The 19,807-nt window shown below is 42.1% G+C and overlaps 1 protein-coding gene across 4 annotated transcripts in view; it reads right to left on the bottom strand.

Annotated features, from left to right (window-relative positions):
* Positions 1 to 17,848, bottom strand: part of PAPOLA (poly(A) polymerase alpha) — a 53,326-nt gene extending 35,478 nt beyond the window's left edge. For 2 of the 4 annotated variants that reach the window (XM_020797957.3, XM_020797958.3), the window contains exons 1-4: positions 16,809 to 16,970; positions 5,815 to 5,988; positions 3,001 to 3,067; positions 2,303 to 2,384 (exon numbers count right to left, since the gene is read on the bottom strand). In XM_020797957.3, the coding sequence (XP_020653616.2) occupies positions 2,303 to 2,384; positions 3,001 to 3,067; positions 5,815 to 5,988; positions 16,809 to 16,948 (463 nt within the window). In that variant the 5' untranslated portion in view covers positions 16,949 to 16,970. The other 2 variants (XM_020797960.3, XM_078383760.1) reach the window with 2 other exon arrangements.
* Between the last annotated feature and the right edge of the window lie 1,959 nt (positions 17,849 to 19,807).

Raw genomic sequence — 19,807 nt, 5'->3', positions numbered from 1 at the left:
AGGAAAGGCTTGCCTCAAGAGAGAGGTCTTTGCCTGCTTGCAAAAGCAGGGTAAAGATGCAACCAGTATAGCTTCCTGTGCAAGGAAATTCTAAAGTCTGGGAGCAGCAACAGATAAAGCCCTCTCTCGTGTTCCCATCAAATGCATCTCTGAAGATGGTGGGGCAGAGAGGAAGGCCTCTCCTGATTATCTTAACACTTGAGCAGGCTCCTAAAGGGAGATGTGGTCCTTCAGACAGCTTAGTTTGAACCCACTGAGGATGTTATAGATTAGAACCAGCACTTTGAATTGTGCTCAGAAACATCACGGGGTGTGTGCGAGTTGATGCGATTCCTGTAACCAGCCCCAATCAGCAATCTGGCTGCTGCATTTTGAACCCACTGAAGTTTCCTGACACTTTCCATAGGCAGCCCTACATAAACGTGGTTACAGTAATCCAGCCAGGTTGTAACTAAGGCATGTATCACCATGACCAAATCAGACCTCTCCAGGAACAGGAGCAGTTGGTGCACTGACTAATTTAACTGTGAAAATAAATTCTTGGTAATAGCCGAAACCAGGGAATGCAGAATCAGAGAAGAATCCAGGAGTATCCCCAGGCTGTGCACCTGGATTTTCAGGGGGTGCATCACCCCGGGCTGCATCCCAGCTCCCTGATCTGCCTTTTGACTGACCAGGAGCAGCTCTGTCTTGTCTGAATTAAGTTTGAGTTTATTCACCGTCATGCAATTCGTTATGGACACTGGTTAGATTACTAGTTCTACAAATAGTGTTTTGACCTACAGTTCTGAAGGGGAATCTTATCTTCAAAATGCCCAGAAGTGGCCTAAAATCTTCTACCAACAGGAGAAGGAATAGCCCCGTTCCCCCATCACCAAACTGCCTGCCTGCCTGTCAGATACCCTCCTGGTCTTTTAAAAATTGCTGACCTCGCCTTTCTGCCAATGTGTGGGCAGCAGTGGCAGAAAAGAGGAGGAAGAGGAGCAGCAGCTAATACTATGCAGGCAGAAGAGGGGCTAATAGTAAGCGAAGCAGCATGGACCATGTACACAATGAGCAAGTATAGGTACTGGAAGCAGAGGCCCGAAATGCTACTATTCACTGCTCCCAGCATTTTGCTGACCGACGCAGCCACATAACTTTGTCTAATAACGCTCTTACTACTGAAAATATCAGCCCCTGTAGAGGCTTCTAAAATTGGGGAAAAACAATAACAAACTTGAAATTTAGTTCACTCTAAGCCAATTTTTGTTGAACATGTTCCATATGCATTGTATCCAGTGCATTTTTGGTATCACCTGGCAGGACAAAGTTCCAAATGGAGTAGTCCTAGAACGAGCTGGAATGTTTAGCATGTATACATTACTGAAACAGCAACATCTACGCTGGCTTGGGCATGTTGTGAGAATGGCTGACAGTCTGATTTCAAAAGATCTCCTGTATGGAAAATTAGTGCAGGGAAATCGCCCCAGAGGGAGACCACAGCTGTGATACAAGGATATCTGTAAGCAGGATCTGAAGGCCTTAGGAATGGACCTCAACAGATTGGAAACGTTGACATCTGAGCATTCAGCCTGGAGGCAGGCGGTGCAGCATGGCCTCTCCCAATTTGAAGAGACACTTGTTCAGCAGGCCGAAGGCAAAGAGACTGTTCCGAAACCAGCCAAATCAGGGAGCTAGACAGGGGACAGATTGCATTTGTCTTCAATGCGGGAGGAATTGCCACTCTCGAATTGGCCTTCTCAGCCACACTAGATGCTGTTCGAAGATCTCTATTCAGAGCATGTTACCATAATCTCTTGAGACTGAAGGATGTCTACTAGTAAGCCAATTTTTTTAAAATTCTAGGTTTATACTGAAATTTTGTAAAAGCCTCCAAACACTGCATTTGGAATAACCAGCAAAAACTGATCAATTATGAGGAATCCACGATGTTAGCATTAGCTTCTTGCATAATTCTTCTACAGTAGTACCCTATTGCCATGCTATATTCTCCTGAACCACCATCTAGCACAATTGTATCTAGCATAATTGTTGGCTGTAACAAATACATCAGGGAATGCATTATAAAATTCAGAATTAGACATTGTAATGCTTAATTACAACATGAAGTCTAGTGAACATCCTTATTGGATCACATATCTGGAGCTGGGAAAGTTTTAGCCCTCAACAAGGGATTTATTCCACTCACAAAATGATATTAAGGAAGGTTCTGTAGGCTCTTTAGTGATATACTGATGATTGAAATGTGATATCAGCTAACCACTAGACATCAAAACACCAAATATTTTCTACAAATTACCTTTTGTATGTACACCTAATCTGTATGATCCAAATGTAAAAATCTTCCCTCCAACATTTTCAATTACAGACTGTGGAAGATTCTAAAATGAAAAACACACAGGATTTAAATTTTTGCAACCGATGCAAGCAATGGAACAGTGAAAGGTATCAAACTAAGGAAATTAGGTTTAAGTCTCAACGACAGCAGTAGGCTTCAATTGTGGCATACTGATAAGCAACAAGGGTACAAAGCCAGCTGGATATCATTGATACAACACCATAGGAGTTTGGTGGGGAAACAGATGTTTGCTGATCAGCTGTTACACAGGAAACAAACTTACAACATTTGTGACAACATTTTCACAGTATGTCAAAAGAAATGGCAAACTAGTAAAGTTTAGTGTAACAGACATTCACCCGTTATAATGACTTAATTGTATATTCTATCTGTTCAGCTGCTTAAATGCGAAGCTACTTGACTTAAGAGAATTCAACAATGACAAGCAAGATCATCTTTTCCACTGGTATCAGTAGTTTCTATATTCAGTCCTGGTTGTAATGACTGCCAACACTAACTCCCCCAGACACGCCTAATTGCTAAATTCCATCATCATTGGCTACTGACCAAAATGGCCAGAGAACTGTAACTCAATAACATTTGGGTACTTCACCTAAACAAATCTAAGTATGAAGACTACATAGATAAAACATGTATACCTTAATTTCACTGATTTCTCGTATCCACTCCTTTACAAGGTTGTTTAGTTTTCCCAAAATTAGAATTCTGTTAATGAAACATATTACAAACATTAATTAATCAAACAATTTAGTTAGGCATTTAATATCCTTTTATATGAGGTGAGTTAAAACTATAGCAGATATTCTGGGGAATGTTCCAACTACAGTGGTGCCTCAACTTACGAACATCCCTACTCACGACCATTTCAAATTACGACCAGCTCTGGCCGCAAAATTTTGCTTCTACTTGCGACCGGAACTTCCACTTACGAACAGAAAGGGCAGGGAAAAAAGGCGGCAAATTCAAATTTCTAACTGCAGGTGGGGACGAGGCTGCTTCTTTGTAGCTCTTTTGCCCCAGCAGTTAGTGTGTGTCGGACCGTCTCCTTCTGCTTCTGTGTGTGTGTGTTTGCAGGAAGGCTTTGGGCTGCCTGGTAAGGTAAGGTGCTGTTTTCTGCTTTTAAAAAACTGTTCTGGGTGTTTTTGTAGCATGGTTTTGAGCTGAGGGGGGGTTTACATTTCTGTGCTGTGATGGGTCTTGAGGGGTTTGTTTTTTGCTTCTCCTCCCCCCCCCCCATTGCTGATGGGTCCTGGGGGCTTTTGTTGCTTTTTGGAAGTTTTTCCCCCATTTCCAATGGGTTTTGTTTGTTTTTGGCTTCCCCCTCCCATTTCCGATGGGTCTTGGGGTGTTTGGTTGCTTTTCGGGGTTTTCCCCCATTTCCGATGGGTCCTGCATGCTTCCCTTGCTTTTTTGTTTTCTTTGCATTTCCGACCTGCCCCTTTGTTTTCTGTGCATTTCCAATGGGTCTTGCATGCTTCATTGCTTTTCCTCCCCACCCCCTTCGGCCGGAAGGGATTAATTGCATTTCCAATGAGTCTTGAAGTGATTTTTTTGGGGTGCGTCTGATTTTTTTCTTCAGCTGGAACGGATTAATTGCATTTCAATGCATTCCTATGGGAAATGGTGTTTCGACATGACCATTTCGAGTTATGCCCATCTTCTGGAACGGATTATGGTCATAAGTCAAAGCACCACTGTAAAGTAATTCATTAAAGCTACTCATAACATTATTAACATTATGATATTTTTGCCCTACGCTTCTGTGAAAGCATTCAGGGTGCCATACATAAAATTTACCAGACATTTTTCTCAATAGCCCAGCTAATAATGTTGCTAACTGTTGAGGCAAAGAAAGAGCCTGAGCTGTTCTCAGTTCTTTCACACCTTGCTTGATCTGCAGAAATTAGATGACATTTTAAAATCTCCACCAACTTAATCTGTACAGCTCAAACTGTGGTAATGAAAAACTACAGAGTTCAGAAGTTGTCTCGCTACCTGCAAAAAAGGTTAATTGATAATTGAATGGCTTAAGATCAGTCGCTGGGCTTCCTGGTTGAATTTGTATTGATGTATATATCTGCTAACAGCGTTCCATGTCTAGTCGCACTGGCCATGTGACCACGGAAACTGTCTATGGACAAACACGGGCTCTATGGCTTGGAAACAGGGACGAGCACCGCCCCCTAGAGTTGTGCCCGACTCTAGGGGGACCTTTACCTTTTATATATCAAGGGGAACCTTTACCTTTTATATATCTGTTTAGGCCAAATTTAAAGCTCATTGCTTCCCACCACAGATTCTGAGTCACAGTTTAATAGTTATGGGGAGAAAAATATTTTGCTCCTGGAATGGAGGGGAGTAGTATCAGGAGACATGTATCTAGTTGTCTCGAGTGCCCCCAGAGGCATCTGGTGGGGCCACTGTGAAATACAGGAAGCTGGACTAGATTGGGCCCTTCCTGATCCAGCAGGGCTCTTCTTATGTTCTAATGCTGGCATCTTAAACTTCATGTCCCAGTCTCTGAAATCTATAAAGAACTGACGCTATAACATTATCCAGACAAACTAATATGTCACAGCATGGAAAATACTGGCTAAACAGAAACAAATAAAGGAGATTCCTCATTCTGGGAAGACAAATGTTCTCAATTATTAGAGTCTCTTTCTCCCCTACTTCTGAAAGATGAGACACATGACTGATATACATTGACAAAAGGGATTTGGTATGACATAATACATTCTCAAATAAATCAAATTCAGTGACCAAAATATGAAATGGCTGTCAGAAGTTCCAAATAAGACAACTCCTTTGGGACAGTAAGGTAAGGGCAACATTTTGTTTCAAGTCCCACTAGTTTATTTCAAGATACTGCTTTCTTAAAATGTGGGCAAAAAATGATTTTAGTTATTTTCTTTATCAAATTTTATTATATTTTGCCATTAGCTGGTTTAGACTCCCCAAAGGTGGAGAAACACATGATAAGCAATGCAAGAAATGAAAGCTTATAAACAATGAATGAAATTGATCAAGGGTTGGTTACAAAAATATGAACGTGCAGTCCTGTGAAATTAATTTTTCTTAGAACAAATGACACTGTGCACGTTTGTAATAATCAGCTATCCCGTCATTCTTAGATGTTACCAATGTGACACATGAACTGACTGCACATGAAAAATACCTATGCTGTAATAATAATATCACCAAACCATTACAGAATACAAAAAAATAACATTTCAGGAATAGTATGATATTATTTCACACTTACATTTATTTAATTTATATACCACCCTATTAGTACAATGCACTATTCTGTGTGGTTTATATCTAGAAATCAAATTAACAGAGTGTAAAAATAACATGGTAATCTATTCATTGTTTAATTATTCCACATAATTCTTGACTTATTTAAGCCCCCCCACAGTATTTTTATACAATGCAATGTTTATGCTCACCTGCGTTGCAGTTCCTCCTCCTCTTCAAAGACACCAAAGGGTTTTAAGGTTTCAATCAATTTCTGAGTAAGTATACAGTCACTCTCCTTGGGGGCAGCTAAACTGATAGGTGAGGTAATGCCATAATGCTTCTGTGGTTGTTGTGTTTGTTGTGATCCCTGGGTTGTAACTGGACTAATAAAAGCAAGTAAAACAACATTAAAATAAATACCACAACACCACTAACAAAATTCATCTACTGTATTCACAAAAAACATGCAGATTGAAAGAAAGCTGGAAGTTTGCCAAATAAATGTTTATTATGTTTACTAACAAGCCTATTGTTACAAATCAGACCTTTTCTTTATTACTAGTGCCTGTGCAATTACAGGGGCTTAACAGGCAACAGCTAGCCTACTTGGGTAGCTGTTGCCTTGGGTCAGAAGCATTGTGATGATAAAGTAAAGAACAGTTATTTCATACTAGCTAATATAGTACAAGGATGCAATCCAGGACATGTGATAAAGAGTATTACTTCAGTTTTTAACTATCAGTACCACATAAAATTAAGCAGTCTGTTAGCAATCCTCTGCCAATTTACATTGGATGTGATTAAGGGTTTATCCAATGCTCATCACAAAGTCTACAAACAGGACACAACAGCAATGCCCTTTTTTGCCATTGTTGTTGTTCTTTAGCTGTGAAGCCGTGTCCAACTCTTCGTGACCCCATAGACCATAGAATGCCAGGCCCTCCTGTCTTCCACTGCCTCCAGGAGCTTGGTCAAATGGCATGTTTTTGCCATTACTCCACAACTCAGAGACATGGTATTTCTAACCACAGGGACAACATATACCCATAAAAACTAGTAGCCTTTTCACACATCTACATTAGGTTTACAAATATATAACAGACATTCACGCGAGGGGAGGCAGAACATATAGGCACACGCCCCAGAGCACGTTACAGTCAGTTGTCACTGCTCTCCGCATGTAACAGCTGAATACAGCCTTCCTCTTTAAGGATCCAGAATGACCTGAGCTGTCCTCCTCCAACACAATATTGACAATGTAATGGCCAGAATCCCACTGGTGTTTGTGTACCTTGCCATAGTTAATTGTAGAGGTGCCAGAGGGTCTCAGTTACATACCCTACTGAGCAACTGAAATATATCACAGCACCTAATCAACAAACAGCAACAGGTTAAAGTATGATACTGTATGCAAAATTTTTGCAAACGCTAACAGGATTCCAGCCAATGATCATAAACATTAAACAATGCAATTGCACACTTCATAGTAACTCCAGAAAACACAAATCAGAAACGTAAGTCATGTGTGCTTACGTTACTGCTAAGCACACTGAATCTACGCTGGTACAGTATACAAATAGATAAGAGATGTGCATCTCTTAATATGTTTTAAATCATTCTCAATCACACATCTACATCATTCCTTGCCTTCAAGGAACCCTAGAACTGCATATACTCCAAAGCTTCATTTCAGCACAAAATAGATGAGGAATTCCTGATTCAAGTATGTACTGCCAGTATATGTAGACATCAGTAAGGAACTGAATCACTCTTCACCTTAATAATTGGGAGCGGTCCAAAGTTTAATTTGGGGTGTTATGCCCCAGCTCCTCATTTGTGTGCTGAATCCTCATCATCCATGAAAGAGTACTGTGCAAATATAATGGTTCCAGATTAGAATCACACTCATAATTAGAGATGATAGGACAGGTGGAGATACTGAGGGTCCGCCCCCGTGGTGCTGGACGGTCCATCACCAATCTGCCGCTGCCACAGGCTGTGCGATTCCGTCTTATCACTCCAGAGCTCGCGATCGGCAAGGCACTCCTGGTAGAAGGCGGGACGACAAGTCTCCCTGCCAGGTCGAAGAGTTGCTTGCCAATCGCAAGCTCTGGAGTGAGAGAACGGGATTGCTCAGCCCGCAGCAGCAGCGGATTGGTGAGTGGACTGTCCAGCACGATGGGTCCAGACCCTCGTTACCTCCATCTGTGCGGGGGTATTTCTATATGAATACCCCCATCTCTACTCATAATACATGTGATAGCACACACTTTATTTTGGTGTTCAGTCATATAAACTTTAATTCACCGAGGCTCCAGCTTTATTTGGAACTTCTGTGGAAACTTGAAATAAAGAATTATGAACTAATCAAGGAGTTTGCTACAAAGCAAAATAGGCTTTAAAGATAATTAAAATAATGTTAAGAAAATTCATTCAAAATACTATACTGGCACACTAGCTTGAATCTTTGGATTATTTAAGGGGGGTGTGAGACAGATGTACAGCTGCCAGAAAGTGTGCTACTCCTGTGTCCTCTATTTTTCTATTCCTAGGAAAATGGAGGACATTACCCTGGCTGACCTGAAGGAATGCGCATAACGAATAACATGATTTTTATATAAACCTGAAGACATTAGAAAGTGTGGGAAAGAAGGAACCCAATAGAGAGCGCTATTTTGGTGGGAAAGGATAAGAAGAGGGGTGAGGGGGAAGGGGAGTTAGTGGAGGCAGAGGAGTACTGGGTGGCTGAAGTAAAGGAAAATAAAAAGGGCTGGGTCAAAATAGTAAAAGAGAACCCCTGGATTGCAGAACAGATCACCCTTAAAGTGTTTTATTTGTTTATTTATTTGTTTGTTTATTGAATTTATACCCTGCCCATCTAGACCGAAGTCTACTCTGTACCTCCAAAAGGGAGTGGAGTGAGAAGGTGGTAAGAAAATCTCCCTACTAGAGATAGACTAAGGAGAGAAGGAAAGGGAAAGATCTGACAGAAAGCTAACTATGAAGAGACTAGACCATGTCCAGATTCTCCTGGGACCAATCATGGGAATATCTAGTTATGGGTCACAGAGATCCAGGCTGTCGAGTTTGGGACCCCAACCTGGGTTGATCTTTCGCAAGTAAACCAATTTTTGAATGCTGAAGTTACTTCTGCCTCAATGACAGGGGATTTATTTTATTTATTTATTTGATTTATATCCCACCCATCTGGTGTATACGACCACTCTAGGGGGCTTCCAATATAACATAAGACAATAAAATAACACAGAAATATTAAATAAATCATCCAGTAACAAGTACAATACAAATATAGAGTAAGAAATAAAGGAAGAATAAAAAGAAAAATCAAGTATTGACTGCAGGGAAGGCCTGAATATACAGCCATGTTTTTAATTGGATTTGAAAAGTACCCAGCATGGGGGCCATGTGAATCTCCGGAGGGAGGTTGTTCCAGAGGCGAGGAGCCACCACCGAGAAGGCCCGGTTCCTTGTTTTTTCCTTCCAGGCCTTTCTCGGCGTCAGGCTCCTCAGCCTCACCTCCTGACTCGCATGGGTGATCTGGGTAGACCTTGGTGGGAGCAGGCGTTCTGCCAAATATCGAGTTCCTAAACGGTTTAGATCCTTATAAGTAAGCATTAAAACTTTGAAGTCGACGCGGATACAAATGGGCAGCCAGTGCAGCATGGCCAAAATAGGAGAAATATGCTGGTATTTTCTCACTCCACTAAGGAGTCTGGCCGCCGCATTCTGCATCACCTGAAGTTTCCGCAGCAGCCTCAAAGGCAGCCCCACGTAGAGCGTGTTACAGTGGTCTAATCTTGAGATTATGAGCGCAAGCACCAAGGTAGTGAGTGCACCCCATGTCAAGATAGGGCCGCAGCCGGGCAATCCGCCGAAAGTTGAAAGAGGCAGTACGGACTACCAACTCCACCTGCGTTTCCATGGTGAGCATCAGGTCCAAATGTATGCCCAAGCTGCGGACCCCGCTCTTCGGAGCCAGGGTCACCCCCCCCCAAACGTGAGTCACCCAAGCTGCCAGTCACGGGGCCACCCACCCTCAGAACTTCCATCTTGTCCGGATTCAGCCTCAACCCATTTTCCTGCATCCATTGAAGTACGGCCTCCAGGCAGCGCTGGAGGGACAGGACAGCATCACCTGTAGTTGGTGAAAAGGAGATGTAGAGCTGGGTGTCATCAGCATATTGATAACATGAAGCTCCACACCCCCTGATGACCCCACCCAGCGGCCTCATATAGATGTTAAACAGCATTGGGGAGATAATCAACCCCTGTGGAACCCCACAATTGAGACTCCACAGGGCCGAAACACTCTCCCCAAGCTGCACTCTCTGGGGGCGGTCCTCAAAGAAGGAACGGAGCCAGGCAAGACCCGAGCCACCAATTCCCAACTCGGAGAGCCTCCCCAAGAAGATACCAGTATCAAAGGCCACTGAGATATCGAGGAGGACAAAGAGAGACACTTTGCCCCTGTCATCCAAGTGGGCCTGAAGTTGATCAGCCACCACCCTCTCAACCACTTTGCTCCAGAATAAACATTGGCAATGGGCCGGTAATTACCAATTTCATCCACCCTCATTAGGTTTTGCCCTCAAGGAAAGACCCATTTATTATTGCTGTGGCCCATTATGTTTTTATCGGCTTGGCTGCTTGGATTAGCCAGGCCGGGCAAGGGTCAAGGGAGGAGGTGGTGGCCCAACAGCGATCAAGCACCTTGTCCACAGTGCCAGGTGTCATAGGCTGAAAGGAATTGAAAGTTACCGGCAAGACGGAGCGCTGGACATCTCAGCTCGACTCACTGTATTCAAAAAAGGAGAGAGCTCCCAGCAGATGGCCTCCACTTTAGATTTTAAAAATGCTACAAATTGGTCCGGTGAGAAACTAGGGGGAGGCCCATCAACCGGACCAATTCCGGATAGGTCACGCATTATACAGAATAACTCCACCTGCTGATTTGAAGCTTCGCTTATCCGGTTAGCGAAGTATGTTCAACAAGCAGCCTTTACCTTAGTTGGGTAAAGGTTAGTTGTGACCCTAACAGCTATCCAATTATAATCCGTCTTCCTCCATCTATGCTCTAGCCTTCTCCTAAATCGCTTAATTTTGCCAAGTTGAGTGTTGCTGTTATTAAACCCATGGAACCCCAAAAGAGAAGTTTTAAACATGTCTTTTATTAAAGAGGAAAAATAAGTTAATACATGAAGAAAAGAATAAATCATTAACTACTTTAAATGAGTGTTTGTCTGACTTCGTGTGGGGAAAAAGAGATGCAAAGGAGGGTGTGGGCTTGCCTGAACCCTTTAGTGGTTTTACCAAGAGAGCCTTTAGTGGTTTTGCCAAGACAGTCAAAATTTTTTTATATACATAACATAAACTACAGTTTACAGTGGATTCAGTTCCTATAATCCAGTAACAAGAGATTCTATAGTTCTGCTAAGGTTGAGGATTTCACAAGTCAGAACCAAATTTTACCAAGTGAACACTCATATATTGTGAAAACATCGTCTTTATTCCTTAAAAAAAGAGACTAGCTTAAATCAAGCATTAACTGTCATAAATTATTTCAGATACACCATCCACAAGTTTTAAATTATTATTATTATTATTATTATTATTATTATTATTATTATTATTATTATTATTATTATTATTATTATTATTATTATTATTATTATTATTATTATTATGTGCTGTCAAGTAGAATACTCAGAAGAGGTTTATTATTCTCTCTTTTTGGGGATGTTCTGGGGCTGTGGAGCCTGCCCAAGGTTTTCATAGGGAGTTACAGCAATGAACTGAAGTCAAAATCTCTGACTCCGCAGCCAGATACTTAACTCATTGAGCTTTTTAGACAGCTTACACATCTACTACTTCATTTAAGGTTAATTTAAAGATGAACACTGGATAGCTCAGTGGCTTAGGTCTCTAGCTGCGGAGCCACAGGTTGGGAGTTCAATTTCCCACTGTGCCTCCCTAACATGGTCTGGACTTGATGATCCATAGGGTCCTCCTCAAGCTCTGCAGTTCAAAGCTTATTATAAACATCATTCACTACTGATGTCAGCCGGCATTTTTGAAGGCCCTGGTGGCCAAACAAAAAGAAAGGAGGGGAGTTCTTGTCCTCCAACTGTATAATTCAGTCCCTGGCCTTGCATTATACCACCAAAACAGTCTGGAAAATTTGGTGCCTACATGGACAATTTGTATACCCACAGAGCACAATGCACCTGTTGCACTCATGTGTATTGCTCTCCAGTGCAAATATCAGCATGAAGGTTGAAACTTGCGAAACATGTATGTGAAACACTTAGAACTACCTCAGAAGCAAGGTAGAATTGTATACAGATGCAACACGCTCCGATGTAAAAATCTAGGTGGAAAGCTGGGACTTGTTGCCTTTGCCAAAGGATTAAATATTCCCTTTTGAGGGCACAATACAAGGTAAACAAAGCTTTAAACCTTGATTATCATGTAGCAATAGAAATATATTTATAAGAACACTGCTATGAATTTATTACAACTTTAACAGTAGCAAGAAACAAGTAGAGATATGCCATGATAGGAGCCAATATCAGCACCTGAGACAGCACCCAAAGAGACTGAGTGTGTGAATTTATAATTGTAATAAATGAACTTCATAATTATTCACTTGCCTTTTTAAAAAATCTCGGATCATTAGGCTCAGTTTATGACTATAAACCTTTTGATCAAAATAAAGTAAGGTCAGTGAAAAAGAGAACTGGTAGATTTTTAAATTCAGTGCTCCCAGGCAAATGGCAGAAAAATTTTGAAGCATCAAGAATATCACAGAACATTCAACTGTGATCAATGTTTTGGGGGAAAGTCTTAGGCTTAAGTAGCCCATTTTCAGTTATGGGACAACATCTGAATAAGTCCTAGTAGGCCTTACATCTATCTTACCCAACCAGGTGCCCCTAGATCAAGTTTCAGCTGACCCTCACAAGACATCATTTCTGACTTTTCTCCCCTCACTGCCAATCTTTTCTATACACAACTTGTCAGAGGAAAGACACATATCTTTCTCACTCAGCATATGATTTTATTTCACACATGTCACATATGACTGATAGTGCCCTTCATTTCTTCTTTGTCCATAAATATTTGTACAGAAACCTTCGCTGCTGAAGGCACTGCCATTTGTAGAACCCTGCTCTTTTTTGGAATAGGCCAAAATCTGATCAAACACCCTGTTTGTCCAGTAGTCAGCTGAATAGCTATGAGAAATTCTTTTTGTCACACATATGAAGGTTGATAAGAATTAGAGATGGGCACAAACCTCATATTCCTTTCACCCACCTCTCCAGCCAAGGCCCCACTTGCAAGTCGGAGCACTCTCCTCTCATCCTCCACTTTGGTTCTCCAACCAACCTTCGGCAGGAGTACAGGTTTGTCTGTCCTGCCTCCTTGTCTGAGTGGGCGATCAGACAAGGAGGCAGGGACAGGGAAGCCCATGCTCCTGTTGAAGTCTGATTGAACAGCAGAAGGGAAGGAGGACTTTTCACCAGCTAGTGAGTGGGAGATCTAGTCAGGGAGGTCGGAGAAACAGAACATGCAGCATGAACTGGCACAAATCTCTGAGCTGAGGAGATTGTAATTACTAAAAACAGTAATGTTAGCTACTTACTGCCAGTCCATGGCCCTAAGAACCATTCTGATGAGATCTTCTATGGGTCTCCAATTCATACCAACTTTGTCCTATTAAATCAACTCTGACTGTAGCAAATCTTCACAAGGTTTTCTAGGTATAAAGTACCCAAAAGTGACTTTAGACCTTTTTTTTCTAGTTTCTCCTCCTGATGGTGTAATGAGACTGTGCAACTTGCCAAAGGCAACATATACTCTCCTCCTCCCAGGAGGCGTTAAGGGGAATCAAACTCACAATGCTGGTTCAACAGCCAGAAATCCAACACATTGAGCTATCCACCTACTTAATTCATATTGCTACAAGTCATCTGAAGATACACAATAGTTAATTTTAAAAATGTTATCATTGTCAACATTACACAATCTTTTGTTTTTAAACAGGGAATGGATCCTTGGAAATATGAGGTGAATTACAGTCATACAACAGGGCTTTCCCAGTGATACCTCCCCCATTTACAGGACCAGAAAATCTTGGAAACAGAATGAAACATTCAGGTTGAGAAAAAACATGGTAAATGTAATGAGAAATACAATCATTTATAAAGGAATCCCTACACCTTTTATTACTGCTAAGAGAATAAGTACAGAAAGTGGATAATTTTACAAATATAAATCCAAAATTCTTCCATACTACACTTATTGTGAGGAATAAACCAAATGTCTAGGTGCCAAGAAACTATAGTGATGGCTGGGAAAGGGACTTTGCAGTTGTGGTAAGTATGAAATCTCTCCTGAAAGGCTCATCTGGCATTTGTTTGGGGTCATTTCAGGGCAAGGAAGAAGCCTTTTTTACTTCAGATATTTTAAGAGTGCTTTAAATTTTTTAATGGTTTAAATCTCTTTTTTAATTCATCTTTGATCAATATTTTATTGATCATTACCACCAGAGAATTCATCCAGAATCCCCCCCAAGCAGAGTGGGGAAAGGGGCACAGGGTAGGGAATCAAAAGAGAGGTATCTTTACTGGCATATATGTTTCATTCCACATGTTCTTGCTTTGAAAGGAGAAGACATCCCAGTGCTCACTGTGAGTCACTGCAGTGCTCCATGGAAAAGGTAATCTCACTACCCATTAGGATCTACAGAGGGAGCTTCTCACAGAACTATTCTTCCCATGGAGCATTGTAATGCCTCTAACCTAGCAATGACACCATCTCCAAACACAGTGAATGGATCACATATGCAAGTAGAGGTAACTCTTTTGCTTAGCTTTTTGCTCTCCCACTTCTGGGAAAATTCTAGGAGTGGGAAGCTTACAAACCTGTAAGACTCATCCCCTAGTCATAACTGACCATGTTCTTGTTGTTACATGTTGCCTCCAACTTGGTGATCAGTAAAAGTACTTTATTCAATGCTGATATAATGGCCCAAATCTTACTTAATTACACTGGCATAGGGCAGTGCAATATTTAGTAAATTATCCCAAATGAAAAAAGCAATGTAGATATCATAATCAGCAAGGGTAGAAATGCAATATTACACTATTTTTAGAAGTACTCACATATTTCTATAAATTTTATTATTTTTCAACAACAGTTCTACTGAACTAACTAGGTCTATTTTAAGTGAGATAAATAGACTGCGGGTGCTTATAAAGAGTTATTGGTTCTGCCTGCAGCAGCAAAAAGTCAAAATTTCAAAGAAACTTATGAACTTCTACATGGTCTTCTCACAGTGGGAACAGTTCAAAATAATAGGAAAGGAAAGGTTAACATGTTGTTTGAACAGGTGTTCTTGCTTTTGTGCCCCTTAAAATCTAAAAGTAAGCTAAGATGCGTTCTCAGATCAGGAGAAAGCTGTCCTAATTTAGGAGAAACAACATGAAACAGGTTACATGAACTAGCTTGTTCACAGTAAGCCAATATTATCTGCAGTTCTGGCCTACAAAAGCGTGCAAATACAGCTACTGCCTTGCAGTTCCTTCTGCTGATGCTTCTCTTAAGAACCAGATTTAAAGCTGTTATGTTGCCAGGTCTAAAAGTTTTTTTTAATTCAGGCCAGTTGGTAACAACACAATTCACAAGCCATTTAAGCCAAACATAACTAATTTCAGCCACTTCCTTTCCTCAAGGCAAATGGGCAAAGTTGCTGCTGAACTGCAAGTCCTAGTACTCTTTACCATTGGCTGTGCTGGCTACGCTGAAGAGAGCAGCTGTCCAACAAGGTCTGGAGAGCCTCTATTGCCTTGCTTTAAGGCCACAATCCCAATCAAACAGACTGTAAGCAAAGATAACAAGCCTTTTGTCTATACTGTACCTGCAGCACCGTTGTATGAGCTGACAAATAAAAAAAGGAATACTGTATTCCATTCTTTATATTTGATTATAAACATGCAAAGTCATTGAACAACATCTAAATGATCTTTCAATATTCTGACTTGTTCAGAAGCTGTGAACCACAATTTCTAGTTTTAAAAGTAGAAAATTAGTTAATGGAAGATCTCCTTGTTTGTTTGCTGAGTCAAAATAGCTGGACACACAAAAGCAAATGGTCATTGATATATCAATTTTTTAACCTCCAGTGATTGCCTGAATTTTTCTATTTATTAGTAAGCAAGCAAACTCTATTGAACAATGGGGACACCAATAAGAAAAATCTGCATATGATTCAATCTGGTAAATAATCATGCAGTCAAAATTTTGTTCATAGAATCCAGTAGTCAGGTATAGAAATATTATTCTACAACATGTTTAATTTGTAGATTTGTTATGGTGCATTGCTACTTAGACTGAAAAATATTTCCCTGTTTCCTCAGCATACAAGTGCTTAAGTGTGCTCTAGGAACAAAAGTATTCACTAACTCCAGTAATTCTACGCAGTCTTTTAGTTGAGACTTCATTTAATTATTTTAGCAAAATATCCATAGGAGTGTCTCAAAACACAACTGTCCTTAATCTTTTCCTTTAAACATGCATACACTCTGTAGGTATATCCACCCCCAGTAACAACTGTTGAAGATTCTTTCCCTAACAGACCACACACAAAATTATGCCAAAGGCCATTCCTTAACAAAAGAAGATTCTGCATATACTGATTGATACCAGCAGAGTCATACAGGTTTCTGTATTACCACACACTTGGAATTGTGTTCCACAACTGGAATACAAACTCCATACTGCTAAAAAGTCCCAACATGTATAATTTCTCATATAGATCCAGTTATGAGTGTTGCACTCTCATTACTCATTTTAAATACTGTATGCCAAAACTTTACAAGGGATGCAACAAGACAATGGCTAACGCATTTCCACAGCAGCATAACAAAAGGGTTTTCAAGAATGCATACGAAGGCTGTAATGTGAGTCACAGAAGAGAGACACAGCAAAACAAAAGAACCCCGCCAGAATATAGTATCACAGAGAAGTGGAAACCTTTCGGAGTTGCACATGAACGAGCGTCCGGGGACACAGGACACGAAGGCAGAATTACGACATAATATTAGGAACATGGGGTGGGAGATTCGCTACCGATCGCCACTATCGACATACAGTATCTGCAACCATTAAACACGCTGCCGACCTTTTCTTTCCGCGTCCAGCCGTGCAGATACTCCCATCAGGCCAATTCCAAACAAGCCGGCCTCCGCGCAGAACGAGAGCTGGCGCGTCCACAAGGCCAAGGCAAGCCGGGAACTTTGCACAAGAGACCCTCATTCCCATCCACCCCGGATTCGTGCGTACACAACACACACCCATGTCTTTCCTCTTCCCTGAAGAAGGCCTCGGAAAAACCGCGTGAACAGGCCCGGGAGACAGCCCGCCTGTGTGTGTGTGTGTGTTGGAGGGCCGGAGGGGCTTTCCCTCATTCGAGGTCTGCGGCTCTTCCTGCTCCGGCCGCCGCTGCTTCCAGGGCCAAAGGCTCAGGTCAGGCCGGGGAAGCACCTCAGCCCGGCGCCGCCCCCTCGTCCGGAGGGAACCGAGAAGGGAGAAAAGGAGGAACGGGGGGGGGGGGAAGAAGAGGAATCAGGACCAGCCGTTCCGACGCCAACCCTCGTTACAGCATTGGGGTGAGGGCGAGAGGGACTCGGCTGAAGGAGGCCTCGTCGGAGGAAAAACGGGGGGGGAAGCTGCGTTTGAAACAAACGGCGGGGCGCGGGGCTCCACGGGCAGAAAGGGAAGCCTGCCGGCCGGGCGGGCAAATGGCCGCGAACTCTCTGCGGCCCCGGAAGCGTTCGCTCAGGTTGCCTCCAAAGGCTCCCGGGAGGCCTCTGAAACACGCCTCGGCTGCCCCCCCGTTCCCCCCCCCCGCCGACGAGGCCTCAACTTACAACGGCATCGTCTCTCCGGCTGGGATTAAACGCCGCCACCTCTTCTCCGGAACAGTCACTTTTCCCGCCCCTCGAAAGCGGGCGCCGCAAGCATGATACGGGCCTAGCTCAGGCCCTCCAAGAGAGGGTGAAGCTCTTGCTCCCTAGGCCTGGTGGCCGAGGTCTCTGGCAGCGACGGCGGTGGTGGTGGTGGTGGTGCTGCTCCTTCGGCCACCGCTTCTTCTAATTCTTCCTCGCCCCCTCCGGCCTCCTAACATGGCGCCCAGGCGCTACCACAGCAACGTTCTGGAGCGGGGGAAGGAAAGGGAGGGGCAGAAGTCTGGAGGGCAAGTGGGCGTGCTGACGCAATGACGCCTCCCATCCTTTGCGCGGAGAGACGTACGGCGGGGGGAGAACCTTCCGCCTGCGGCCGGGGTGCTCGTTGCTGGCTCGCGAGGGCTACTGGGAAATGTAGTCTGGAGAAAGAATTGAGATGTTTGGAACGGGCTAACGCTCACCGAGTCCACTGCGCATGCGCTGACGGAAGTTGGGAGGGGGTAGAGGTATTCAGCTCTCATTTGTTGTCGCAGATTCCGCAGCTGCAACAAAATGAGAATTCCTGTTCGTTTCTCTGGTTTAGGCGAGTGTAATTAATTTGGGATCAGTATAATGTTATGCATTAAAAAAAAAAAACTAAAGTGAGGGAGTTTCTTCTTAACCTGCCTGCATGGAATCCTAAAATAGGATTACAGGTTTTTTTCCCCAGACGAAATCATGGAAGAAAGATCTTTTCTCACCTTTTAGCCCTGATACCTTCATTAGTGATCGTGTGTCTTTAATACCTCGAGAACTAGTACTTCTCTATTCATGACACCCAAAATACCTATAGGAGTTACCGGGGGTGAGACTTGGTCTTAACAGGCGGATAGTGTGCAAAATATTACAAGTGAAACTTGTCCATAAATTGTCAAGTACTGGAGATGTGGGAAAAGTAGAATAAAAAACTATTGGTGGTACAAATACTGCATATCTGCTAGACATGAGATTTATCATACAACATTTGGATTTCCACTTCAGAACTGCTCTTTTCACTATTTTCAAGGTGCCTTAATACTTAAATCTGGGCTTTTAAAATGTTGCTGCTGGTTTTGTTTTCAGTTTATTTCAGCTTATTTTTCTTTAAATCACTGGCTATATTGAGATTTGTTTGCTTTTTATGCTTATTGTCTGAAGAGCTTCAACTACAGAATGCTTTATAAACTGAAAACAAATTTAAACAACAAGCAGGGAGGCAGCTAGCTTCTGAAGGTTTTTAGGAAAGGACCTCTGTACTTCCACTTCATTTATTTAAACTATTTAACCTACTTTTCAAGGCGTAGTGCCTATGCAGCCATGGAAATAACTGTAACTTTAAATTCAATACACTCAGGGAAAGTAACTAAATATTTATGTTCTTAAGTTGTATTTCTGAGACAGTAGTAACCTAATAATAATCTTAAAACTGCAGAGCTAAAAGGACCCTGTGGATCAAATCCAGCCACTCTCAAGGAGGCACAGTGGGGAATCCCAACCTACCTAAACCACCAAGCTATCCAGCAATATGAGGTTATATATTATCTCCCATAAGTTCCTAAGGTTATGGGGTAACTATTGAGAAATCCCTATTTCTATTCATTAGTGCGCCCAGAGAGTATCTGTATCACTTGCAAATTCTGAAGTATCTGCACATCTTTCTTTAAAGAGGGTCTAGGTACTAAGCTCACTGATGTGTATAAAGTCACTTGTGGCAATCAAAGCCACGCAAGTTCCAGAGACACTACTGCATCCAGGAGCATTCTGAAATTATATACATGATCCTCCAAGAGAAGAATTTGACCCACCCAGAGTCAAATTTAAATCTCTCTCCATATGGTACTTTCCCAAGCCCACAGGACTTCTACATTAGAACAATTGATGCATTCTAGATTTTGGAAACCCAAGATGATTAAAAAATTCCAGACAAATATTTCTGACCTAGTTGCCTAGATGAACTGCATTTGTTATTCCAAGTAGAGAATTATGCACAATGGAATTTGAAAAGAAATCCCAAAGACAAAACTTAATTTCACATGAAGGATAATAGAGTTAGAATTAGTTTTGAATAGGGAATAGATCCTGCAGTCACAATTCAAAGCTCTCTGAAATCATCTGGCGGGGGCAAGCACAAATTCAGTTTTAGGAATTGGATTGAAAGCAAAGCTGTAAATATTGGCACAATTTAAAATCCTTATTT

The sequence above is a fragment of the Pogona vitticeps genome, chromosome 1, assembly GCF_051106095.1.
Source record: "Pogona vitticeps strain Pit_001003342236 chromosome 1, PviZW2.1, whole genome shotgun sequence".
Taxonomy (NCBI): domain Eukaryota; kingdom Metazoa; phylum Chordata; class Lepidosauria; order Squamata; family Agamidae; genus Pogona; species Pogona vitticeps.
Note: the sequence above shows the minus strand (reverse complement) of the source record. Positions and strands in the feature narration are given on the sequence as shown.